This window comes from Eptesicus fuscus, chromosome 18 (genome assembly GCF_027574615.1).
Source record: "Eptesicus fuscus isolate TK198812 chromosome 18, DD_ASM_mEF_20220401, whole genome shotgun sequence".
In the NCBI taxonomy this organism is placed as follows: domain Eukaryota; kingdom Metazoa; phylum Chordata; class Mammalia; order Chiroptera; family Vespertilionidae; genus Eptesicus; species Eptesicus fuscus.
The window spans coordinates 37718328-37745247 of NC_072490.1; the positions used below are offsets into that span (position 1 = coordinate 37718328).

General features: G+C 46.6%; 1 protein-coding gene across 1 annotated transcript in view; it reads left to right on the forward strand.

Annotated features, from left to right (window-relative positions):
• Window positions 1-26920, forward strand: part of SRGAP3 (SLIT-ROBO Rho GTPase activating protein 3) — a 234288-nt gene that overhangs the window by 173244 nt on the left and 34124 nt on the right. The window contains exons 7-12 of the mRNA XM_054708117.1: window positions 1640-1861; window positions 4507-4608; window positions 6853-7050; window positions 11274-11358; window positions 18534-18561; window positions 23499-23601. Coding sequence (XP_054564092.1) covers window positions 1640-1861; window positions 4507-4608; window positions 6853-7050; window positions 11274-11358; window positions 18534-18561; window positions 23499-23601 — 738 coding nt within the window. The remainder of the gene's footprint in view (window positions 1-1639; window positions 1862-4506; window positions 4609-6852; window positions 7051-11273; window positions 11359-18533; window positions 18562-23498; window positions 23602-26920) is intronic.

Below are 26920 nucleotides of genomic sequence, written 5' to 3' on the forward strand. Positions count from 1 at the left end.
TACTCTTTTATTAGTATAGATAGATTATATAGGATAGGATTGCTTAAATGGGGGGAAAAGCCTTTTTCAGCAGGAGGAGATGCTCTTGGAAGACAAAAATACATAATTCCTATATCTGGACTGATAGCCAGCCATATGCACTGTACTGCCAAACTGGTTATTAAAAATTTGAACTGCTTTCGTACACCTTACACCAAACAGCTGTTTCCCTTAAAACCCCTCCTCAGCCCCCACCTTAGGTTCTGCCTTCACAGTTCACCCAGATTAGGTTCTGATTGGTCGGTTTCTATGCCAGTCAGAGTCAAAAGCTCCACCCCCCAGGCAGCCATTGGCTCCTCACAGTTCACCCAGATTTAGTTCTGATTGGTCGGTTTCTATGCCAGTCAGCGTCTCCAGGCCTGATCAGAGAGGTGGAGCTGATCAGCAGCTGCCCTAGGCTGCTGGCCAGTGGGCTGAACTGCTGACCTCTCAGAGAGAGAGAAAACCTTGCCAGCAGCCTGGGGCGGCTGCTGATCAGCCCCACCTCTCTCTCTCTCTCTAAGAGGTCAGCAATTCAGCCCACTGGCCAGTCCCTGCCCACCCGAGCTTGCTGCGTGTGCAGCCTGGCATTCGGTCGTCCCTTCGGTCATCCCTTCGGGCGTTTTGAATGTTATGGACCCTGGCTCTTTATATATATAGATGGTATAGGACAGTGCATATAGTTGGCCCTCCTCCTACACAGATTCCCAACGTTGGATCAAAAATACTCTCTTCAATCCACGGTTGGTGTAATGTGAGGATGTGAAAGCTGGGATATGGAGGGCTGACTGCATATTTAGTGAAAAAACTCCAAGCCTGCACAGTTCAAACCTGAGTTGTTTAAGGGTCCACTATACACAAGTCAGCTTTACTTGGAGATGTTATCAGTGGAGAAATCAGGCCATTTAAGCAAAAGGAGAATGGAACACTGATTTCCATACCAGTTGCGTAGGACAGCCATGCTTGGAGAAAGACTGTTGTGAGTGGCATCATCAGGGAGAGCCTCTGTCACCTATGTTAGAACTGGGACTGCTTCTCATGTTTATTGAGCAGCTGCTCATTCTAGGTCTTGAGGTGCTACAGTAGACAAAAGCCAGTGGCTCTGCCCTCATGGAGCTTACCCTGTATAACCCTGATATGTTAACAGACAATCACAATGCCACGAGGCAGGTGTCACAATGAGGGAACTGGAGAGAGATGTGGTCCCCTAGAGGAGGGACCTCAGATGTAAACTCTGAGTGGGGAGAACATCAAGGAAGACTTCCTGGAGGAACTAACCTCTAAACTAAAACCTGAAGGAAGGATGTTTAGGCAGGAGGAGAGAGGAAGAGTATGCCAGGCAGAGGGAATGCATGTGAGAAGGCCTGGAGATGAGAAAGAATGTGGTGAATTTGGGAAGCTGAGAGAAGTTCTGCTGTTGCCCAAATTGCAATCCCCAAGTCTCCCTGAAGGGTTTAATATGATTTGTGTGGTAGGGTTCCAAAATGCACAAGGGCCCCCAGGATGAAAGATTTTGACTATGGAATGAAAGGTCATCATGATGGGACAGGAAATACTTGTGGTCCCCACCTTCACGTCACAGCCCTCACCTGCACCCTTCTGTTGTCTGCCTGTCTCCAAGTGCTGTGATTTGGGCTTTCATGCCAGCCTGGCCCGCACCTTCCGGACCTACCTCTCAGCCGAGTACAACCTGGAGACCTCTCGCCACGAGGGGCTGGATATTATTGAGAATGCGGTGGACAACCTGGATTCCAGAAGTGACAAGCACACGGTCATGGACATGTACAACCAGGTCTTCTGTCCTCCACTCAAGTTTGAGTTCCAGCCCCACATGGGGGATGAGGTAGGTTCCTCCCAGGAGCCCATGCTTGAAACTGCTTCCGTCTGTTCCCCCACGTGCTCCCAGAACATTGGTGGGAGGGGACCATCAGCCTCCAATCCACATGCAGCATGTTTATCTCAGAGGCCTGGGGTCAAGTTCTTGGTTCAAGGGCTTTCCCAGCCAAGGAGTTTACCACTAATACCTTAACCTTACTGGCTCAAGTTCTCCACCCGCAGAATTGCAGGACCTTAGTGCTCCTTAGAATCCCTCCCAGTTACTCTAGAATAGCCCAAGAGAGTCCCATATCTGCATACATTCTTCCCTTCAATCACTGGAGTCTGGGCCTCATCACAGCCACTCTGGCTAATGTCCTCTCGAGGGCACTGCCTGCCCTCCACTACAGGAGGCATACCACCAACTGCGTTTCCTTCAGTGCTGGTGCTGCTCAGATTCTTGCTATATTCTGGGGTGGGAGGGAGGATAAGGCACTGGTCACTGGCCCCAAAGAAACACTCTAGTTACCCAAGTTTCACAAAATCCTTTATGCAAATAGTTCCCCCCTCTCTCTGGGGCTCAGGCCTTAGTCTTGGAACTGAAGAGAATAGCCACAAGACATCATATCTGTCTCCCCATCTCCATTATCTCTACCCCAGGGATATGTGCACAGAACTTTGTCCTAGTGGCCCCTGTCCCTCCTAGACATATCCACCTATGCACGTGGGAGTTCGGGGGACCCAGACCAATAGTGCACAAGACCCCACCAGCCTCTGGATCTTGTGAGAGCTCAGCTGGGTCATCCACTGAACTTGCTTGGTGGGAAGGGACAAGGAAGCTCCTTAGCAGAGAGCATTTGCTGGACCCTCCAGGTGGCTCTACTCACTTTCTTCATTTGCAAAGGAGAGTCCTATGTAGGGCTTTCTGCAACACCTGCCCCATCCCTCATGTCCAACCCTTTTATCTGGCCTTGAAAATTCTGACCTCATGGTTACTACTGATGACTGCAAAGTTTGGGTTGCCTAGTTAGTGGTAAATCACTAATAAATAACAGAGCCCTGCTGTTCCTTGTGATCTCAGCTGAGTCACCCCAGGCAGCCCAGACTGCAGGTGGTGACAGAGCCCTGGGTGGAATGGATGTAGGGAGAACAGTATTTGTCTCCTCCACCTCTCACCCAATCTACCTGCTGGGGAAGATGGTCTGTGAGAGGCGATCACCTCACAGTTGCCTCTCTGAAGCATCTTCCTGCTGAGAAATAGGAGCACCTGGATCATTGTTCCCCATTCATCGTTCTTTCCATTTGGCTTCTTTTAGGTGGTTGCTTTCTTACCATAACTTCCTGCCTGGAAATTAACTAGTCTCACTTTATGAGATTATGTCAGAGCTCTTAGTAAACCCTCAAGAGGGCACAGTGTAAAAGACCATAACTGAGAGGCCACACCTTGCAATTAGAGAGGGTGGCCCCTGGTTCCCATCAGGTGTTATCAGGTATAAGTGGTGTTACCTATGGCAAGTCATTTAAGCTCTCTAAGCCTGTTTCCTCAGCATCCGATAGGGATATTAGTGACTAGTGTTCCAGTACACAGATTCGTGCACATTGAAAGGAAATTAATTAGAAGAAATATTTTAATATCACTATTCGCCCTTTCTCTATAGAAGTGTCAACCAAATTGACAATTGACAATGACAGATCGAAACACGCATGTGATTGGCACCAGCGAGAGCTTTATATGCATCGTGCATGCGCAAGTCAACTTAGCCTTTTATAGATATAGAATAAACTTGCTTAACTAGACCTGCTTTCTGATGTAGCTAAACTTTTTCCAGCCCAGTGAAGCACCCCAACTTCTCTTTCAGGTAATTGTCAGCAACACAGCAGTAAACATCAACATGAAGCTGATTATTATTGTAGATCATGCAGGGAGAACAAAGGGTAAAATATTTAACTGCAGCAGTGTTTGACTATATTCTGTGCAGTGAGAAAACCTGAAGTCATTTTCAAGGTCCACCATTTCTTCTTTCAGTCAGGTCAAGTTTCTAAACTTTCTAAATCTCCATTTTCTGGCTAATGAAAAGAAAATAGGGTTCCATCAAGTCTCCTGTCTACTTACTTACTCCAGGACTTCTATGAGGATCAAATGAGATGAAGCACGGGAAAATGCTTCACAGACATTTGGTTACAGTGTGAAATGTTTCCACCTAGCTATTAAGCAAGTCATGTTCCTGGGCTGAAAAAACTGCAAGGAGGCTAGTCGTCACTAGGGAGAGGAAGCCAGGTGTTGCTACGTGACATCATTACCCAGTGCCCACAGCGACCGTTTCCAGGCTGGGCTGGGCTGTGGGCCGCATTTTGTGCCATGGGGTCTCAGCGGCATTGGCTGTGATTTGGTGGGCTGTTGCTCGAGGGTGGTGGCGGGGCCTGTGTCCCACTTGCGGGAAGCTGAGTGTTGCTTTGTCGGCGCCAGGTCAATTTGTAAATGGCCAGTGTGCATCACGGCAGCTCCTGCATTGAGCATCTGCCCCCAGGTGGTCAGTGCATGTCATAGCGACTGGTTGGATGGTCAGACACTTAGCATATTAGCCTTTTATATATAGAGATAGCTCCTGCCCTAACTCCACACAGATGATGAGGACACTGGGTGACTGCAAGTGGGGACTGTTTTTCCTACAGGTGTGCCAGGTCAGTGCTCAGCAGCCCGTCCAGACAGAATTACTCATGCGGTACCACCAGCTGCAGTCCAGACTGGCCACTCTCAAGATAGAGAATGAGGAGGTGAGTGAACCCCTCGGCCCTATTAAGGGATTTCCTTACAAAGGCCTAACTTGTCCTGGAGAGTCCACATTCACCAAAGAATACATAAGAAATTAGGGTTCATCTGTAAGATGGACTTTCACACAACCATTAAAATCATGCACACAAAGAATCTTTCAGGGGGAATGCTCACAAGATGCTGAGTTAAAGAAATACAAAGAGAAAGTAAAATTTTATGTTCAGTATTATCATAACTCAGGTAGACTAGAGTATGTGCATATATATTTGTGTGTATTCATAGGCATAGAAAAAAGACTGGAAAGAAATACTTCCAAATGTAAATAGTGGTTATGTCTGGGTTGTGGATTATAGGTGATTTCTGTTTTCTTTTTTGTGCTTTTCTCTATTTTCTGTAATGTTATTTATGTTATTTTTATCATCAGAAATAATAATAGGTATTTTAATGTATACAATTAAATAAACAACCCCAGGCACACTAAATGTGTCATGGATTCTGAGCCCCAAGGAACTTCTATCTTACCATGGTCAGCATACCTCCCATGCAGCTGGTGGCACAGGATTACCACTGGGAGGGTACAAATGGAAAGCCCAGCTGTGGTGGTTTCATTCTGATGTAGACTGATGAGGCTAGGTGGGAAGAATTCTATTCCAGCCTGGATGCCTCCATGCGGGGAGGATGTCAACCAACTGGTGGACACCAGGATGTGGGGAGTGTCACTAGATATCGTGGACAAGTTTTTCATTGAGAAGTGCAGTCACAGCAGGCAATGGGAGCCAGGGTCCTGTCTTCACACCTCAAGAGGGCTATCCTGGCAGAGAGGGCAGTTCACTCTGTCTTCATAAAGGACAGAAGTAGGATGAACATGAATGTGAGACAGTCACTCAAGATGATGATGAATCAAAGCAGTCCCTGGGGGGAGGTTTTGTGGAGACAAATTATATATTTGTTTTTCAAACCTGAGAAGACAGAGGAGATGAACAGAGTGTTTTCTTTATTTACTCCTGCCTACATCTTTCCCCGAAGCATTTTAAAGTATTTACATGGAATAGTGTTTGGATAATAATGTTAATGGAATTTAAATTGGAAATTAGGGCCACAGAAAGAATGAAGCAAGTGTTCCTCTGTAGAGGCTGTTCATGGTCATGGAATTCTTGATTTGGGACCTGAGCTTCTGTCAGGCTGTATTAGAAAGAACTGAGTCGTTAATGTATTCATGCAACACGTTTTTATTCAATGAATACTTATTCAGGTATTTCTTAAGCATATATTATGTGCTAAACATTGTGCTAAAATGCAGAGTAAAGTGAGTGAACAAGACATCATAGAACCTCCTCTCATGGAGTTTATATTCTACTGAGAAAAGAGAGATAGTAATCAAAATACAAAAGAAAACAAACTAATAAATAATGAGTATGCAGATTATTAGACAGAGATAGGCACTAAGTTAAAAATTGTTAGTCAGGGAGCCTGATGTCACCACGATGTGACATTTAAGTTGAGACCTGAGTGACAAGAGACTTTGAGCAACAGTAATTTAACAGTGAATGTAGGTACAGTTTCTCCTGTGAGTGTTTTTGGAATGACGCTCCATCAAATTATAGGGTTTGCCATTTAAGCTCAAATCAGTGACGGGGTATAGTGAGGTGAGGGCTCGTGGGCCTTGCATGTGTAGCCTTCCAGGGGTCCCACTCATTCCCAAGGCAGAAGTCAGGATTCTGGAGAAATGACTAGACTGTGGTGTCTCCACATCTCTCTTCCTCGAAGTTCTCTTTTCTGTGAAGGTTTTGATAGGACTCAGGTGGCAGATAGCCGGAGAGTTCATTCATGGAGGATGGCCGCTCACCTTATCCAGTCTTTGTCCCCATCCTGAAGAGAACCAAGAGTGTTTCTAGTGTTTTCCTTCCTCAAGGGGCATGGCTTCCATATAGTTTGGGGCTAAACTATAACCAGGTAAAGAGAAACAAACCAAGAAACCTGAGTTCCTTATTCGTCACAATATTCTCCAAGGCTCTCTCTGGCTGAAGCAATCTAATAAAATGACTTTAGATTGGTCAACCTAGGTGCTCACCCCAGCCAGCTAACTGGCCTTACTTTGCACATCAATATAATGGGAATGATCATCTTTGTCCTGCCTGCCTCCTAGAGGCGTTGTGTGGAAGAAATAAAGTAATGGTTAGGAAAAGGACTTTGAGGTGTCAAAGGCATTCTGAGGGTAAAGGTTTCCTGTCGACATGCTTTCCCAGGTGAGAAAAACCCTGGATGCCACCATGCAGACCTTACAGGACATGCTGACCGTGGAGGACTTTGATGTCTCTGATGCCTTCCAACACAGTCGGTCCACAGAGTCTGTAAAGTCGGCTGCCTCTGAGACCTACATGAGCAAGATCAACATCGCCAAAAGGAGAGCCAACCAGCAGGAGACAGAGATGTTTTATTTTACAGTAAGTGGGCCCAGAACCTGCTGTCTGCTTACCCGCTGGCATTGACTTCTGAAGAGCAGCCCAGGCTAGTGGGAGCCAGTGAAGCCACGTGGGTCAGTTACACCGACAGTTCTTCCAACGTGCTTCCCAAATTAAGTTGCCTGGCTGGCTTTGTGAAATGCAGAAATTGAATCACCAGTGATAGTATCTGCATTGATCTTGAATTGATGGTTATTGCAACTTTCCTGTTCTAGGAAAAAAACTGTTCAGTAGGGTGAGAGGAAAATGGTAATGGAGCCAAGTGCAAGCCCCATGTAACAACCCTGAAGTTTAGTGGATGGTTGTCGTGTTGCGTTGTCTAAAATTGGGGTGCAGGCTTGAAAACAATGCCCTGCATGATCCGTGCAAATTGGTGGTGAGTTGCCAGGCTTTCATGTAAAATTCCAGATGGCTAACATTCCACTTGGCCCGGGACAGGGAGGAACACAGATAAGGGCGTCAGGGCAGTAGTTCAACCTGTGTTTAGTGAACATAGAATTTGGGGTTTTCAGGGACCTTAAATCCTCCATCTGATGCTTTATCCCATCCAATCATATCTCTTCAAAAAGTCATCAGCTCTGCTTGAACAGCCCAAGTAGAAAAGCTCCCTCCTTTTCTAGCAGCCCTTTTTTTTGGCCTGTGGCTGGCTATAGATATTATAATGTTTTCCATTATCTCTGTTTTATTCAAAAATCTGCCTCACTGGGATTTCTGGTCATTGATCTTGATTCTCTTCTCTGGGGTTATCCGGAGAGTGGCTAATTCTACAGGTCAGTCATCGGTCACAGGGAGCTGGGTTTTCATTGCCAGGTTAGACACATCTGGTTCTTTCAGTCCTGCCTCATAAGCTTTCCCTTGGAGAGGCCTCAGTATCCTAGTGACTCTCTTCTGGACACGTTCCATTTGTCAAAGCCTCTTCCAAAGTGAGACTCCCAGCAGTGTGGTCTGACCAGCGCAGGCTAGAGCTAAACTCTCACCTCCTTCCACAGTAGGTGCTATGCTCCTTTTCATGTGTCCTAAGATCATATTCCTTTTTTAAAAATAAAGCTAAGTTAATACCAATTAAATCTCTATTCCCTATGCACTAACATTAAACTAGGTTGCCCTCCTCCTGAAGGATGAGTAGGTGACGTCTTGCGTAGGTCTTATGTTTATCACCAGTTAGAGATCTTCTTCATGGATTCAGTGCATAACTCTAGACTGACAAGATCCTGATCCATATATACTTTCACCATATATACTTTCTCTTCAGACCTTGTGTGGTCTGCAGACTCAGTGAGTGGGGCTTCCAAACCTCAGTGTTTGTCAATAAAAATAAAAAAAAGGGATATGTCAGGGGCAAGGCCAAAGACAGAGTCGTTCAAAACAGGCCACTAGGCTAATATTGACCTCCTAATCAGCATCTTTAGATTGTGGTCATTTAACCAGTCATAAATCCACCCAATTCTAGCATTCACCTTATGACAGGCCTTGTCAGATCCCTTGTCAAAAACCCATCTCCTCAACCAACACTCTTCAACTTTGTTGTTCTCAAAAAAGAATTCATAGCTAGTCTTAGTGAATCTGCCGATGCCAGTCTTTGGTGTTCACCACTTACACTGGGGACCACCTATGTTTGCAGAGAAAATTTATGGGTTACAAAGATAAGTGAGGAATGGATATGAGTATTAATTCACTCTGGCAGCAGAAGCGAAGCAATTTGGGTGGCAGATGCAGAAAAGGGGGTCCAGCCTGCTTGAAATTAAAAGATGGAATTCACCAACATCCATCATAAAGGGTGATCAATGTTAATGTTAGTATTCAACTTATAATCCTCGTTGGCTAGTAGACCTCATGACTTGATGTTGTGACATTATTTGGGGGTATTATTAAGGGCATAATATTCCTTTTAATGCAGACATAAGTACAATTTGATGGCACTCTTTCCTTCATGGGTCACACGTGAAACCTGGGTGAAGCTTGGAAGAAGTGGGCAGAGTCCACAGGCCCCAGAACCCCAGGGTGTAAGTGACTAACTCACTAAGGCTTGAGTTACATATTTGGGATTAAAGCTTCAACTACCAGGGGCAGTGAGGCGTAGTAGAGAAGACACCTACTTATACCTCAGCTGTGCATTTTATGACGAATTCTTAAACACAGGATAGAATTAGGGGGCATTGCTAACAGAAGCATTCAGAGAAAGCCTCTAGGTGAGAAGTTATTAAACTGAAGTGTGCATTTGAATCATAGGGGAAGCTTGTTCAAAACCTAGTTTCCTAGACTACCACCTTCCCTGAGGTGGGGCCCTGGAAAGGGGAACATTTCTGGGCCTCTGTGGTGCCCTCCTTGGTGTAAAATGAGGGGTTAGACTCTCAGTATTCCCGAGCAGGAATCTGCATTTTGACCCTCTCTCCAGCCAGTGGGAGGCCATGGTCCTTGTGCCACACTTGGAGATAACTGTGAGTCTACTCTCATTTTACCCTGAGGGGGCCATGGAGCCAGAAATATTCAATAATCTTCCCAAGGTCATACACTGACTAGACACAGCTCTGAGCTCCAGTCTCCTCCTGGGTAGAATGGAAATGACAATGCTCCAGCCATTTGCCATCCAAGATTGTGGTGAGGACTGAACGGATGTATTTGACACTGTCGAGTGCTCTATAGATACAAGGGGGAAATGACTCCGAAGGACCAAGGGACAAGTCCTAGGAGCTAAGAAGGACATGGCCAAGGTGAGGGGACACCACAACCTTCCACCAGCCCAGCTGGTGCAGAAACCCACTGAGGTGGGGACAGTGTGAGGTGACCCCAATCTTAACTATGCACACATCAACCCCTACCCCATGGCCTTGCCCCTACAACTGTTCACAGGAAGATGGTGGTGTTCCAGAAGCTCCTTTACAGGTCACATGGGGGCATCCTGAGCCTCCACAGCTCATTTCTCTTCCTCTGCACCCTTTTCTGACCTTCTAGCTAGGACAATAGAATGGATTTCTTTGTGAGAAACTAGCTGGCAGATTTTGGGCAATCACAGGCATACTTGTACTTTCATACTCAGGGCTTTTGCAATTGCCATTCTGTCTGCTTAGAACACTCCTTCCCCGATGTACCTACAGGGCCCTTTCCTCACCTCCTTCAGGCCTTGACTCACATGTCAGCTTTGTGGCCAGGTCTGCCCCAAATTCCAATCCTCAATTCCTGCCTTATTTTCGTTCATAGCTTTCTTCACTATCTGACCAATTGTGTGTTTTACTTACTTTTTGATTAGCTTATTGTTTCTCTCCTCACCCTGCTGTGCCAACTTAATCAAGTCAGGGATTTAGCTCAATCTCTCAGCACCTACTATATACCAGGCATATAGTAGTCACTGAATTGGGCAAGGACCACACCTACAGTGGCTCATGGTCCAGCAAAGACATGCCCCAGCAGAGAGGGCTCCAGCCCTGTGTTTGCATGATGAGATACTGGGCAGGGGAGCCCAGGAAAGCTGGTACCTGTATGGAGGTGTGGCTGAGGCCCTGCTGAACTTGGGACAGATGCATTTCTATTCTGGGTGGCCCAGTCCCTCACCACTGCTCAGAGTGCATTGTACTTGGCTCCTGAGCTAGAGGCAGCCTGGAGGTCCCAGGAGGCTTGGGCACAACACTTCTCTGTGCCTGCCTTACCCGTCTCATCTGCAAAAAGAAGAAAATAGATTCCCCAGTGCAGTTGGGGTTATTCTACTAGGACTGTCTCTGGGGCCTGCAGAGCCCTTCCTCCTCCAGAGCGGGGCCAGATGAAGAAAGACCTGTTCCGAGCTCCTCTCTGACAGGTCCGATAGAGCACTCTCGCTCAGCCGTGTGCCCCAGGGATGGTTCAGTCTTTGTTGCTCTTGGCCCAGAAGCACAGTGGAGCTTTGATGACTGAAGAAGCCCTCTACTCAAAGCTCCCACAGTCCTCACCTTACAACAGCGCCTTTCACTGCTCCCATTCCCCTGAGCTTTCTTTGTGGTCCCAGAACTGACCTGAAATGCCTGCAGTCATGGGACTGGGCAGCCGCTCGGCAGAGCTGGGGGTCTGATGGGGAAGAGCAAAGGAGCAGCCACAGAGCCTCCCTTTCCCCATACTGGGGTCCTTGGGGTGACGTGTTCTCCCTTTGACCTCCCTGTCCCAGAGGTGCATTCCAGAGCAGAGATTGGAGACTTGGCCCTGCGATCTGTAATGTCCTTGTGCCTTGTGTCTTACAGAAATTTAAAGAATATGTGAACGGCAGTAACCTCATCACTAAGCTGCAGGCCAAGCACGACTTACTCAAGCAGACCCTGGGTGAAGGTGAGTCAGGTGGTGGAGGCCTGTGAGGAGGGGCTGTCTTCCCAACTGGGTTCTGTTGTGGCTCCTTGAGCTGTTTTAGCTTGAGACACAGGGCACTTGGCAGAATGAGGCCTGGTACTGGTGCCACCTCCTAGGACTGGGTAGGCTGCTACGGTTTATAATCTATAGCCTTGGTACAAATGCTGAGAGGGGTCCAGTCTGACTGCAGAAATAGGGAGAAAACACGGGTTTTAATTTAGGTTATGTGGAGGGTCTAAGGCAAAGTGATAAAGGGCCCCCCAGTAGGGAATTGGGGTGAGAATACAGAAACATGGGAGTCTTCATTAATGCTTTTCAGCAGATACTCTCTGCCAGGAACTATTGGAGTGTCCAGGATTCTAGGTCCAAAAAAGAAAAATCCATATGTGTAAGGCACGGTTTGGTACTTGAGGGTCCCAAGGACTAGGCTTAAAACTACCCAAAGGTTTCCAATGACAGTTAGAATGAAATCCCAACGACTCTCATAACATACAAGGCCTTATGTCATTTGACCTCTGCCTACTTCCCTGACCTCATCTGCCATTCTCTACTTCCTTACTGTGCTCTTGACACTCAGCACTGTTCAAAACTCATTGAGCTTTTTTCTACCCCAGGGCCTTTGCATATGCTCTTCCCCTGCCTAGAATGCCCTTACTCCAGATCTCAGTATGGACGACTCCTTATCCGTCAGTAACAACACAGATATCACGTCCTCAGTGAGGCTTTCCTTGCCACCTGACCTCAAGGAATCACCACCTCTGTCCCAACATTCTGTTTGATTTTCTTCATCCTACTCATCATCATGTGAAATCACACTATTTATTATTTGTTCACTTGCTTATTATCTTTGGTCATGCCCCACCCCACTTCAACAATATCACATCCCAAATCAAAGTAGGGACTTCCTTGCTTATTTTGTCCACCACTTTATCCTCAGTGCCTAGAAGAGTGCCTGGCTCATAGTTGGCTCTCAGTTAATAGTCACTGAATGAATGTTGAATGGAAAGGTCACCAGAACATCAATTAGAACCCAAGGTCAAGGATGTTTTACAGCAAGTTCTGGTGGGCCTGGAACCTGATGTGAGTCTCAGCTGTAGGAGAGGAGCTGACTGGGGTCTCTGAAGCTGCTGGGCCCTGCCTGGAGCACCATTAGCCCCACACTCAGATATACTCTGTGTTCTGTTTAGAGAGGGCTGTTGGTAGAAGGGTGTGCTCCACCAAAAGGAAAGAAAACGTAGACTCCAGGAAATAGAGAGCCAACACGAGAGAGATGAAGGGAATTTCCAAGGTGATGAAGCCAGTACATCCTGAGACAGCTTGAAGCAGGCCTAGAGGTCACCAGGATTTGGGGGGAGGCAGGAAAAGCATTACAAAATGAGCTGTGCTGGGGCACAGGGCTGGCTCTCATTGGCTCATTGGGTGTTTGCCATCCACAGCATGTCCTTGCCCTTTACTAGATCATTCTTTTCTCCTTGTGGGTGCACATCCCAGTGTCTGTGCTCTGGCCCCACAAGACCTCCCTTACACTGTCCACTCAGCAAGTGGGCTGCTGGATCTCCAGCAGTTGTGACCCCCATGCTTTAAGGAAATGGATTTCCCAGCCCCAAGGTATTTATAATCTGGCTGGGAGACAAATCACGAATTCATAAAAAGCTAAATAACAATAAAATTGTCACACAGAAAGATTAGATGAATTGCCAAGTGGAGAGCACGGATTCTGAGGGCAATGAGACAGGAGAGGAAGAGATCACCATGGGCCCAGGAGAACTGGAAATGCTTCAAGGAAGGTGAATAGCTAGGGGTTGGAGGAATAACCAGGGCTTTAAAACTAACACCAATGGAAATTTTTCAATTAACTTTATTCATATGTAACATATATACAATAAGATGCACCCATTTTATGTATAGAAATTGGTGTTGATAGACATATACGCCCAGGTATAACCACTCACATCAAGATGCAGATCATCTCCATCACCCCAAAAGGTCTCTTGTGCCTCTTTGCAGTCATTCCCCAAGCTACCACTGCTATGATTTCTATCACCATAGATTAGCTCAGTGTGTTCCAGCTGGTGAGGGCTGGGGAACTTTGGGCCAGGGCGGGGTGGGGAGGGGAAGGGCAAGGATGGAAATGTCCTGTATCCTGATTTGGGTGGTGGTTATAAATGGGTGTATATATTTGTCAAAACTCACTGACTGAGGGGAAAGGGTGAGGAAGAATCAGTTGTTTCTTCGTCTCCTCCCACCCCTCTACATGCTGCCCATCCCGACATTTCAGTGTTGGGCCAGGTGAGTGGGGCCATTGAGGAGTGTGGGAAACAAGGAGGGAAACACCACAGCAGGAATGGAGTAAAAGAGGCAGAAAGTCCTAGAGAGGAGATTGGTGAGTGTGTGACCTGTGAGTTGGTGGCTACTTAACTTTAATTTCAAGATCAGATGCCCTAGGTTTAGAAAACTAGATATTCTTTGAAAAAATAAGATCCCAGATGAGAAAGTGCTTCTCTCTAGCTCCCCCATGAGTGATCTCAGATGCAACCTGAATGGCCTTAATGAAATACTACTAATAAGAGTTTTGTTTGGAATAACTCCAAAAAGGAAAAATCCATATGGCCCCACTCACCTGACCCAATACTGAAATGTCAGGATGGGCAGCATGTGGAGGGATGGGAGGAAACGAAGAAACAACTGATTCTTCCTCACCGGTCTTGCAAGTTGATTGAGCCCTTAGACACACCTTGCTCTGAGATGTGATTTACCAGTCCTTTCTCTGAGTGTTGAGCTGAACAAGAAACTGCAGGAAAACGTAACTTCTGAAGTATGAGGGCAGCTGAGAAAGAGCCACCTAGAAGACTCACCACTGTCCTGTTCTCTAGTAAGCCAGCAGCGGGGAAGCCACTGTATTCCTTTCGATAACTGAGATGGGGGCGTTTTAATAAAAATTTTGTTTTTGTTTTAGATTAGTCTTAGATTTACAGAAAAGTTGCAAAGGAAGTACAGAGTTCCCATGTACTCCATGTCCGATTTCCTCTATTATTAACACCTTACATTAGTACAGCATATTTATCACAATTAATGAATATTAGTACATTGTTATTAACTAAAGTTAATAAATTACAGAATTAATGAAAAAAACTGAAGCCGAGACTAAATCTTTTTGTTGTTGCTGTTCAGTGCATGATAAAGGTGTATGTGGATGCTTAGGACATTGGGTGAAAGGGAGACTTTTCAACCAGGAGAATTTGCACCAACTTAGACTGATAAAGTTCTTGCCCATTGGGAAAGGGGAGGCATGGAATAAGCAGGCCAAAGAGCTGAGAAGTTTGGCTAATTTCATTCTTCCAAGTATCAATGGATGGTTCACCTTTACCTGAGTGCATTGGCTTCCATTCAGTAGGAAGCCCTTCTCAGCGTGGGGCAAGAGGAGGGTTAGACCTGCATCAGTGGCCTTATTTCATATGAGAGCTATTTTGCATGGGGATGAGCAATCTGAAAATTTTGAAAACGGGAGAAATATGGGGCCAAATGGAATACTTTGCCTGAAAAAATACAATTGTGTGAGTTTTTTTTTAATGAAATAAAGTATTATGTTGAATGCTTTGCCAGCATTCTATTCTCATGAGTTAGGGGAAACACACAGTCTTTTGGGTCACCTTCACTTAGAAGTGAATTTTTGAACACGATCAATTCCAGACACATAAATAAAAAAGCTCCTGTGTGCCCCACAAATTGGCATTCTTGTTATAAATAATATCACTGCCACATCTTGGGAACAAGAGTGCCCACCCTTATATGCCTTTGGTTGTTGCTATGTTGTTTTATTGGCCAGAGAATTCTTAGTTTATCATCTCTGAGTCTTAGATCTTTGACCTTTTTATTGCTCTGGGTAGTTTGTAATCTCCAGGGCTTACACACAAGATATAGATGGTTTTGCAATTTACTAGAGCCCCTCAAGGATGAATGGTGCATCGTCTATTAAAGGGAAGGGACATAACATTTCAGGCCAAGATTTAATCGTGCATTACTGAGCACAGTGTCCACCAGGACCAGGCAGTCTGACCTTTTAGAAAATGACTGAGCCACTGAGTATAAAATATTTCTTTTTAATCTCAACAGGTCTCAGAAGGTAAAGGGCAGAGCATTTTTTATTTCTGATATTCGTTAGAAGTTGAGACAACAGACTCCAAAAGATGCTGGTGATGGGGTTCTTGAGAGCTGGGGTGTGGTCTCAAGCTGAGTGTGTATTAGAGTCCTTGCCAGAGGAAAGGCTGCCTGAGTGTGTGCTGGACTTCCACCACAGGACCTAACCCTCTGATCCCTTCCCTCCAGGCCCTGTCTGTCCCTTCATCTGTCCATCCTCTATGTATACAAGACAGACAAAGGTTCCTGCCCTTATGGGGAAGAGACACCTCAAACAGTAAACAAACTACAAAGAATTATAACTGTGATAAGTGCCATGAATGGAAAATTTGGCCTGAGATCAGTTGGGGGAGAGGCAGCAATGGGGTGGCCTGCTTTAGGTTGGGTGATCAGAGAGGCCTCAAAGGGGAGGTGCTGGTTAAGCTGAGACTGAAAAGAGGAGAAGGCATCAGTCACCTGAAAAACTGGGGAAAGAGTGTTGGGACCGAGAGAACAGCACGTGCAAAGGTGCGGGGAATCCATGGAGGAGGTGGAGCAGGAAACTCCCCCTGGGTCCCCTTCACAGTCAGCGCAGGCCACTGGCTCAGCCCTTTCATGGGTTGCCATTGGCTCCTACTCAGGGTCTTGGGTCCACATGAAAATTCTCCTCAGCTTGGTGTCTGATAGGAAGTTGCCCCAGACCCCAGACACACAATCAAGTTTGTTTTACCTGACTTTTCTATTCTTTGGTCTGGCTCCAGTTCAACCAGCTTCAACCAGCTTCAGTCACTCTTGTGACTGCTTGTGGCTTTGATCAGGAATTAAGGAATTGTGTTTTGGTTTGTTCTAAGTTCTATTTTCAGATCTCTGTTACTCTCTTCCTCCCCTTATTTCTCTCCCTAGCTCCATTCAGCATTGTTTTCTATAGGGAAAATAAATGCTCGGTTCTTCCTTTTAAAAAGTCCCTTCATGTGACTGCTGGATGGGGTTCTAGAGCCTAGAGCTGTGCTCTCCAATATGGTGGCCACTACCACATGGCTATTGAGCACTTGAAGCGTGGCTAGTCTGAACTGAGATGTGTAAAGTGAACACCAGATTTCAAAGTTAGTGCCCCCTCCAAAGAATACAAAATATCTTATTTTTATGTTGATCTGTATTGAAATCATAATGTTTTTTATGTGTTAGATTAAATACAATATATTATTAAAATTAATCTCACCTGTTTCTTTTGACTTTTTGTAATGTGGCTACTAGACATTATGGCTTGCATTATATTCCCATTGGATAGCATGGCCTAGAGGTCTGCTCCTGCTCCATGAAAGGAATGAAGTACTGAATCATGCTGTATAGAAGGACTTCAAAAGCATTAGCTTTAGTGAAAGAAGCCAAATGCAAAAGGCCACATCTTTCATGATTTCATTTGTAAGAATGTCCAGAATAAGCAGATCTGTAGAGGGAGAGAGTGGATTAGTGGATTCATGGTTTCCAGGGGCTGGAGGTGAGAAGACAGAGAGACTGTGAATTGGCACCAGGGATCTTTCTCATGTGATGGAAATGCTCTAACATTGAATTGTAGGTGACGGCTGCACAACTTGGAATATTAACTAAAAATTATTGAGGTGTATTTCAAGTGGGTGAATTTTATGATATATAAATTATACCTCAGTAAAACTGTTAAAAATTAAAAAGGGGGCAATCTAGGAGTCCAGGGGGGGTGTGGGATCTGAAGATAAGATTAGGGAGTCCTCAGTAAGCATTTGAGATCACCTAGAGAGGGTGCACAGAAAGAGAAGAGAAGGAGGTGCGGGTATATGTTCTGGGGGCATTCCGACATTTAGAGGTTGGATGTGGGCAGATGAGGAGGTGACAACGAGAGAAACTGAGGAACAGCCTGGAGGGTAGGAAGGACACCCGAGATAAGAACCTGAGAAGTGTGGATCCATGCAAAGCAAGAGGAGTACGCTTCTAAGAGGAAGGGAGCAATGAGCTGAGTTGAATGGTGCCGAGAAGTCAGATAAGAGCAGAGAGGGCATTGGACTCAGCCACGCAGAGGCAGAGCTGGCTCCATGGAGTGGTGAGGACAGAAGCCACTGCAGTTGGGGAGGGAGGAGGGACAGTGAGGGATAGCTCCTTCGGGAAGTGCTGCTGTACGGAGAGCTGAGAAATGTGGACGTAGTTAGAAGGAAAGTTAAAAAGCTAGCATATACATATCCAGAATGTGTCTATATGTGCATGGAATAATCTAGAAGAGAGGGGATAGGTAATGCTAGCTAGAGAGAGAGGAGGCACTTGCAGGAACAGGGCTCCTGAGAAAGGTAGAGGGATGGGACCCAGAGCACAGGGAGAAGCCTGGGCTTTGGCAGAAGCAGGATGCTTCCTCAGGAGTGCCAGCAAGTAGCAGGTGAGTGGGTGGATGCAGGTAGGTGGGCAGGTCTCTTGGAGGCAACACCAAGACCCCATCTTACTGATTTTTCTTTTCCACGGAAGGAAGTGAGCAGGTCCTCAGCTATGAATGAAGGCAGCAGGGATGGGAGGGGGTAGCAGGGCTGAGGAACAACAAGTAAGTATCTTGTGGCTGATACACTTCAGGGCCACTAAATCTTTATTGATATAAAGCAATGCACAGTCACCGGGCTTTAGTGTGCAGAGGGAATCCCCTGGGGTGCTTGTTAAAATGTAGATTCAGGGGTTCGTATCTCAGAGATTCTGACTCAGGAGGCCCATGCGAGAGCCCAGAAACCTGCATTTTTAGTAAGGGTCCCAGGTGGGACTCTGATGCAGACAGCAGACTGTAGTTTGAGAATCACTGAAAAAAATGTATGTGAACAATAAAAACGAAATGTATGTGAACATAGCCCCACCAATAGCAGGTACTTGGGATGTGATAACAGGCAGTTCTTTCCAACAGACCATACCTTAGGCATGGTTTTGTTCTTCATTTCACAAATAATCAAGACCAGTTATTTTTTGTTTTTAGAAAAAAAATGAATGTTCTCTGGTTAAAAAAACAACTAAACATCAATATATACCTTTCTTTCCAGGGGAAAGAGCAGACTGTGGCACAACCAGGTAAGAGCTGGGCATCTTGTTTTCTCTCACCTATCACCCTGCGGGGGAGGAAGTAGGAGGAGTAGGAGAGGAGGGGAAGGGAAGGTGGAAAACAGACTCTGCTGAGAGCTCAGATGGGCTGGGGTTTCTGAGAGCGGGACAGCTCTTCCCTACTGTCCCGAGGGGATGGTGTTTTTGTGGCTATTCTGTTGGTTCTAGCCTTAGATGGAAGCCATGCCCCCTGCAAGCTGGTGATGGGGAGGGTGTTTTCAGAGCTGTTATGGGTCAGTGGGGTACCCCCCCCACCGTCCATGGCACTGGCCATCCAGTGGGGCAGTAATATGTATTGCAGTGGCTAAGGGCAACCAGTAGAGGCCAGAGGCTGTGTGGTAGCGGTTGACTTGTCTTCCTATCTGTTATATGGCTGCTGAGCAAACTGCCCAGCTGAGCTGGGGGGCCCAGCCTAGGGTCCGCATTTGCCAAGGCTTTGGATTTGGCTGGAATTGCACACATCTGGGCATATGCATGCGCATACCTACATAAGCGTGCGCAGACGCCCTGAACCCTGGCTTTGGGCCTCACCCGCACTTGGATGGGGAGTCCCTTGTTGGGAAAATAACAAACGGGCAACTCTGCTTTCTCTCCAGCTTGCTCAGCATTACCCTTTGCGCTTTCCCCTGAGCAGACCAGAGCCAGTGAACACTTTCCACTCAGCAGCTGGTAGCTGACGGCTGACTTCAGCGACTGGACCATTCCTCCACTTTCAGAGTTTAGATCCATAAGCAGGCCTGTCATTGCCCAGGTTGTTCTTAGAGCCCGTCTGTTTGGAGCTCCCAGCAGTAGCTCTCCTACTGCCCAACATGCATTCAGCCATGACCTAGAGGCCTGCCCTTTTCCATCAGGTGCCTCATCCTGGGCCCGGTGACCTGATCACATCCTTTCCCCACAATTCTTCCCTGTGACCCAGAATCCTGGAAAGCTGTCATACTTGGCAGGAGGGAGGATGAACCCTGTACTCTCTTCTCATCTGGAAGGGAATTGGCTGGGAAGAGGCTTGGAAAGCCCTGGGGGTTTCAATTTGCCAGGCCCAGGATGGTGGAGACTGAGGGCTGTCCAGAAGCTTAGCCTGTGCAACTGTCCCTCTAGACCCGGAGGTCTGGGAACATCTGGATAATTCACTATGCCAGGCGAGGACCTCTGGCACACGGGTCAGCAGATGTGCAGGGTCACTTTCTAAGGAACTTGTACAGACAATTTATTTATTTATTTATTCATTCTGGCAAGAGGGTGTTATCATAGTCCCAAAACAACAGAAGCCACATTTTACACCAAAATGTACAAATGGTGAAACAGATAGGGGATGAATTGAACTGTCCCTCGCTTCCTGTGAATTCCTAGAATTTATGTGGGAGAAGATTGTTCCAGGAGGTTGCAGGAGAGAGCTGTAATCAGTTCTTGGCCAGGTCCCAGGATCTGCCTCAGAGAAAAGTTGAGGGTTGTTTTTTTGTTTGGGGGGTGGGGGGGATATTTTGCTTTTTAATAAAGCCCACCAAGATGTTGTCTTCCATACCCTCTTTGACCTAGCACCTGGGAAACCCAAGTTAGGATTACTAGGCCTCCCACTTAGACACATTGCACAATATTGAAACTCCAACCTTCTGTGCTCTGATCCTTGGCCAAGGTCAAAGGCAACTTTGTTAGTAAACTAAAAGCTTCCCCTTACTTTCACAAATCATTTTTAACTTATTGTGCAATGAATTGTCAACTTGGTAATGGTTTTTAAAGTTAACCTGAAAGGCCCTGGGTGAGATGTTTCTATACTGTGGCTCTCTATTTCCTGTGGTTTCCTGTCCAAGGTCAGTGTCATTGTGGATAATCATTTGAGCAGGTCCCCTCAGCCAAGTCACAGCTGGCCTTGTATAGATAGACCAGTTTTTGCACATGAGCTTTTTCTCATACTTAAGAACCTTATCTTATGATAGCCCATATTCATAATAGCCCTGTAATTTAGGCTGAACAGACACAATAATGCATTTGAAAAGTGTATGGTAAATGTCAAAGCCAGATGCAAGTATAAGGTTTGGTCATTCACACTAAAGACTGTCTTCCCTAATCCAGGTCGATTTGCCCCTGTGGTCTGGATTAGAGGTGAAATCACTGGAGATTTCTGTCCAAACAGATACAACCCAGTGCACACCCATGCACAGCCTCCAAGAGCCTGACCACCATTGGACTGCAATATTTGGACGTTGACACCCATGTACATTGAGTTATCTGGGGAAGACTCCAATCACCGTCCTTTTGGTCACAGTAATTTTGAGGCCAAGTGCTGTGTTGCCAACATATGTTAATTTTCATCTTGGTTGAAAGGCAGAAAGGGGACATTGGTCTCTGGTTTCTCTTTCTTCCTCTCTGTGGCTTTCTCTGTTCCCGTTTTCCCTGCCTCTCTTTCTTTCTTTCCTTTTTGCTCTGCAACTGAGCAGCAGAAGAGATGGAAGGCTTAGGCTGCCCCACTTTCCTTGGCTGAGCTGCCCCCCTGCTCCCCACTTTGTGCCCCACCCAGCATTTCAGTAAGTCGGTATCTATTTGATGTCATGCAAAGTTGGGATAGCTACGTTTCCTTGTCAGATTCCAGTCAGTGCACAGAGCACACACAAAGAAAGAAATCCCTGTGATTCCAACAGTCCTTTGTTTTTGTGGATTTTTGTAGGAGAAATGGGGAAAAGTATCCTATTTTCCCTTTATTCCATTTTATCAACTTAAAGGGAAAAAAAATCCTTAGGACTTATTTTAAGGAAATCCACCAGCTGGGCACCTGGATATTTTGATATGGGGTGTCCAACACCTGCATTAAGAGTCTGTACTCTCGCTGGCCATGGGAGGTAATAGATAATTTAATGCTACTGCTCAATGTTCTGTGATAAAATCAGTTTCCCAATTTTGCACTCACACATGAACCTGGAGTAGGAAGAGCTGACTTCCATTCATTCCCATGACTGAGGACAAGTTTCTTAATCTCTCATCAGCTCATTTGCCTTATGTCTAACGTGGGTTTAATAATTCTTACTTAACTCACAGCATTGTTGTGAGGGTATAATACCATGTGAGATAAGGAAATGACCTGAGAACGTTCAAAAACAGAAACCCAAAACACTATGAGGACAAGTTAGCAAAGTTGCTATCCTCAAGTTATTCCAAATTTCCAGACTTGAAACCTATGGCCCTGTGTCACATTTTTTGGCACTCTGTTTTGAATTTGGAAATTAAAAAGCAGATCCGTTGTAAGAAATACCAGCCCTATATACCCACATCCTTAAAAATAAATAACTTACAAAACAGAAATGACATGGACTTAGCTAACCAAATTGACAAAAGATCCAAGATGGGCTTGAAATAATTTTGCCTGTTGTTTCTTTTCAAAATTTTGGTCTGTGCTGTTATTTTGGTTCCAGTGTTTGGGTGGCATGATATGTGGATTCAGCTGTGTCTTTGCCCATGCATGTCCTGGAGCTAGCAGCATTTGCTCAATACTCAAACGCCGAGGAGAAGTTGGTTAGCGCTTCTAGGATGGCTGGGCTATTGAGGAGACACGCACAAGGCCAATGGGCAGAGGCAGCATGACTCCCGTTCGCCTGGATTGGCTCCAAAGCCCATACGATTTCTTGCCCATTTACAGAACTCAATCAAGACCTGGGGACCAGGTCTTTGCTCATCCTGTGTGGACATTATCTGTGCCTGGCTGGGTCCCTACTTGTTGTTTCCCAAATTGTGAACCAGGCCTTTTGAAAATGAACTGCCTCTTTGGATGTGGGGCCCTCCTCCTAACCTCAGAGCCCTTTGCCCTGGAAGGCTGGCAGCATGAGTCAGGCCAACTTGGGTGGCGAAGATGAGCAAATAAGCAACCCAGGCATATGCATGGTGAGCAACTCTGGAAACTGGTCCAGTGTTTGTGGCTGTTTCACTGTTCCTGGTGGACTGTGTTGCGGTTTCCCCTCCCTGTGGCCAAGCGTGGAGCACAGGGACTGGAGATCCTAAAGCAAAGCAAGACACTTTCAACCTGACCCCATGGGTCCTCCACTGGCAAGGGTTAATGGGAGGGGCAAGTCCTTGGCTGGAAATGAAGAAGTGTCCTCAGGCTCCATGACTGCCTCAGTGGGGAAAATCTTGGATTTGGAGCTAAAGAGGCCTGGGTTTGGGGCCTGGCTCTGCCAGTTCCCCTCTCTAGGTCTGTTTTTGCCTCTTTAAAAGGAGGCCGTACATACAGGATTGAGCTGATGACGTTAAGTGTGGTAATGGAGTTGAAAGCGCTGTAATCGAAGTGTACTTGACCGAAGGACAAGATATGATCATCATCCTGGGTCACCCCAGGACCCCAAAGAAACTGCAGCCTCCCTCCTGGCATCAGTTTCTTCATCTCTAAAATGAGAATAATAATTGCCTGGCTCTTAGATCAATGGAATAAAGATTAGTCAAGTGCATTTGAAATGCCAAGAGGCATTAGGAAGATCAGTGCCCTGGTACGTTGGGAGTTGAGACTTGGTGATAAATTTAAGCCAAATAATGAAAATTAACCCTTCCAATCATCTTTGGAAGTCTCTTGCTTTCTCGGGCTACAGATTCCATCTCTCCCCTGAGTCCCCCTCCATGTGGTCAGCTTTGCAGGATGACAGCCTCTGATGGAGGTTCAGTGGTTTCCCAGACGCATACTATCTCCCCGCTACGATTTAGAATGCATTTGTGTTACACGAGTGTTGCTCCCGCCTGACACGGGGGTAAATTAAGGTCCCCTAAACACCCAAAGGCCTTCCGATGGAGCATTGGACGCCACTGTGCAGGGGTTCAGGGGCTTCCATCTGCATTTTGTGTTCTCCTCTGGTCGTGGGTTTTAAAAGCATCTTTCCCAGTTGTATGTTTACATTGGTTACTTTCTTGATTTCTTTTGTTCCGTTTTCCCCTAGGCCCCCCTGTCTTCCCCCTAAACCACAGAAAATGAGGAGACCTAGGCCTCTCTCAGTGTGTAACCATAAACTATTTAACGGCTGTATGGAAGCGTTCATTAAGGTACTTGTTGGGAGCCGCAGAGTCCGCGAATATGCCCAATGTAACGGCAGCCTTTCTCCATCTCCTCCCCTCGGCCAGCAGCCCTGCCCCCACCTACCAGAACTTTCCACCTATGCCCTTGACCTGGGCTATGGCAAACTAGTTCCTCCCTGCAGCCTGCGCTTAGCTTCAGTGAGGGCTTCTCATCAGAGCTGCTTTTGTCTCTGACCAGTGCCTTGCTGTGATTCTCAGGGGTAAGATCATGGTGAAGTCCATGTGGGGCTTAGATGCCAGCACGGTGCTCCCTGCCAGCCCCATGCTGTTGCTCTGGAACTGTGGTCCTCACTAGCTGAAGGGACAGTCAGATAAACCCCTGCCTCGCTTCACACCCACGTCTCCCAAGAAGAGCTTGGTTGGAAGCAACACAAAGAAAATCCCTTCAGGCAACAGTGTGATTTTATTTTTTTAGTCAAGACTATACCAGCAAAGGAAACAAAATCTGTGTGACAAAACACCCTCCTACCCAGTTTTGCTTCTGGTAAGGTGGTTTGGGAGAAGGGAGAAGAGCTGAGGCAGTTCCTTTAGAATTCCCGGTTAACTCTTTATACCTTAAATGAAAAAAGAAAGCGGTTCAACTAGATGAGTTTCGCTTTTCTTGCTTCTTGGGCGCTAACGGTGCAGGATCAAGCCACCTGATGGAATGGCTTGGGCAAATTCAGCTGGTGGTGGAGTTGACAGGGCAGCAGGTGGGGAAAGACTGAGGAAGGAGAGACTCACTCTTAGCATTAGCCAAGGGGAGCAAGAGAGAGGGTCCCCGCCAGTTACTTCAGAGCTCACCACCATCCAATGGAGCCACTTTCTGCAGAAAAGAAGGCTGGTGTCCAACAGGGAAATGTATGGCTTTTGGGCTTTGCTGACAGTCTGGGGTAGTGGAGGCTCCCCTGCCCTGCTCTCTATCCTCCATCCTCAGGGTGCACCCAGGACTTGCAGAGGGGTGGGGCCCAGGATGCCTTGATCTCAGGACTGTCTCTGCCTGGGAGCTGAGTTCTGGGGAAAGGACAGTGGGGCACAAGTGAGACTGCCCAAGTGGGGAGCAGGGGGGCTGCTTCAGGATACCTCAGAGGAGTGAGGCATGGAGTCCCAAAGGTGGGGTGCTGTTGGGTGCATCAGGAAAGAGGTCTTATTTGGAAGTGTCCCTGAGTGAGCACTCTGCCATCTCATAGGTCACAGGAGGATGAGGCTGTGTCAGAAGGGTCCTTCTTTCTTCAGCCTCCCTCCTCTGCCAAGACTGCACCCGGGACCTCGGAAAAGCCCCTCTCCGTAGCTGAGCAGGGCTGAAAGGCGTCTAAACTCTCCTCCCTGCCCTCCAGGAGCTTCAGGTGTCAGTCAGGAGGATTTCGACACAGAAAGCTGAAAGTGTAAGGCGATTCAGCTGCGCACTTGGTGAATTATCCCCATGGAGACAAGCTCTGTGTGAGCTCAGAGCGAGGAGAGCTGTGCTCAACGCAGCAAGGAGGCTTCAGGAGGAGGCAGGGCTTTGAAAGGAGAGTAGGACAGAGGAGTCCCTGAAAGGAGAAACAGAATAAGGAAGGCTCAGAGACAGGGACGCCTTCTCCACTTTGCTCAGCTCTTTGGAAATGGGCGATGAGGAAGAACGGGGAAGGAGCTGACGCTTACCTGACAGGATTGGAAAGATAAGTGTTCTGCCTAAAGAAATAGTCTCTTAGTAGGCAGCTCCTACATAATTGAGACCACCAGGTCATCCTACTTTATTCATCCTGATAAACACATCAGAACTTCTCCAGCCACATGAGAGTTTGCCCCTTGGAGGTGGCTACCCTGGGCAGCTACATTCTTATGCTTAATGATATGGTATTGCTTCAGCTAGCCAGTCTTCCTCGGAGCCTGCAGCATGGCCTTTGTCAGTGGTGCCAAACTTTGTGTTAGGGTGGACACCCTGGTCTTTCAAAGCTCGGCTTTGCAATGCCACTGGAGGTACAAAATGGCAAGAGGCACATGCCAGAGTGGGGCTGGTGGATTTCCGCCCTCCCCCCCCCCCCCCCGCAAAGAGGGACACCCCAAAGCACTGATCCATGGCACTGATCCTCCTCAGGGGACTATTTGACTGAAAAAGAAAGAGATATGTTTAATGATTACATTTCTGTATAGTTACACTGTACTTATGCCACATGCTGTCAGTGCAGTTCAGCGAACTCCTGCGCACCTGCTGTGAGGGAGGAAGTGTGTAGACAAGCTTGCATGCAGCCTGGTCTTACTCTCAAGGATTATTACTTTCAGAGAATGAGAAGGCAGTGTAACATAGTCAATTCTTCACCCTCTGAACAGAATTTAACTTTCTCTTATGATTCACATGCTTTCTGGAAGCATATTCGGCATGGATTAAGAACCCCTAGCTTTGAAATGCCAAACCTGTGAAAGGCTTTCCAATAAAATAACATCACAGGGGCCCCATGATTATGATGGTTTGCAGGGTGTAAAATGTCCGGCCTGTGGGCTATATCATTTGGTCTGGCCCTGCCTAAGCAACTGCAGATGGGACTCGAAATTCAATAAATCTAGGAGAATAGATAATTTTTCATAGCAACATAATTTTTAAGTTGATAATTTCATATGGTCCACAAATAATGTTATAAATATCCAAATGGCCCTTGGCAGAAAAAAGGTTCCTCAGGCCTGGCTTTGAGGGACAAGGAAGCATCCCCAATTAAGAAGGACAGATAAATTATGCTGGAGTTATATAATACATTTCTAGGGACCTACCTTTTTGAATTGACCTTTTTTCAGAATCCTTGATTTTTTTCTTCTCCTCTTAGATAGAAAGAAACCCAATTTTTATTATAAAATTTGAAGCCTGGGAGGTCTGCCCCTGGGCAGAGGGCGAGTCCTCACCCTGTATCTATAAAATAAGAATGGTAATTACCTACCTCACAGTGTGTGATACTATTAGCACAAATGAGCTGAGAGATGTCATCTTTCCAGAGCACTGCCTGGCACCCAGTGAGCTCTGTGGACGTGTTGGCTGTTGTCATTGTCATTAGCTGTTAGGAGGTTGCACACAGAGCCCCATCTGACCAGGCTGTTTGCTCAGTTCTGGGAGGCAGGTGGGTTTAGCCAACATATAATTCCAGTTGTTGAGATGCTGGCAGCTGGACAGATGACACCCGCACATTCTCCCAATTTCTTAGTTCGGCTCCTCAGAAGCCCGGATGGGACACAGCACTTCCCCAGAGCCTGACCTGCTGCACTTATGGGCGGAAAGAGCATGCTCCCCTGAAAAGGGGCTGCTCAGTGGCCTTAGTGAAAGCACAGGCAAGATTGG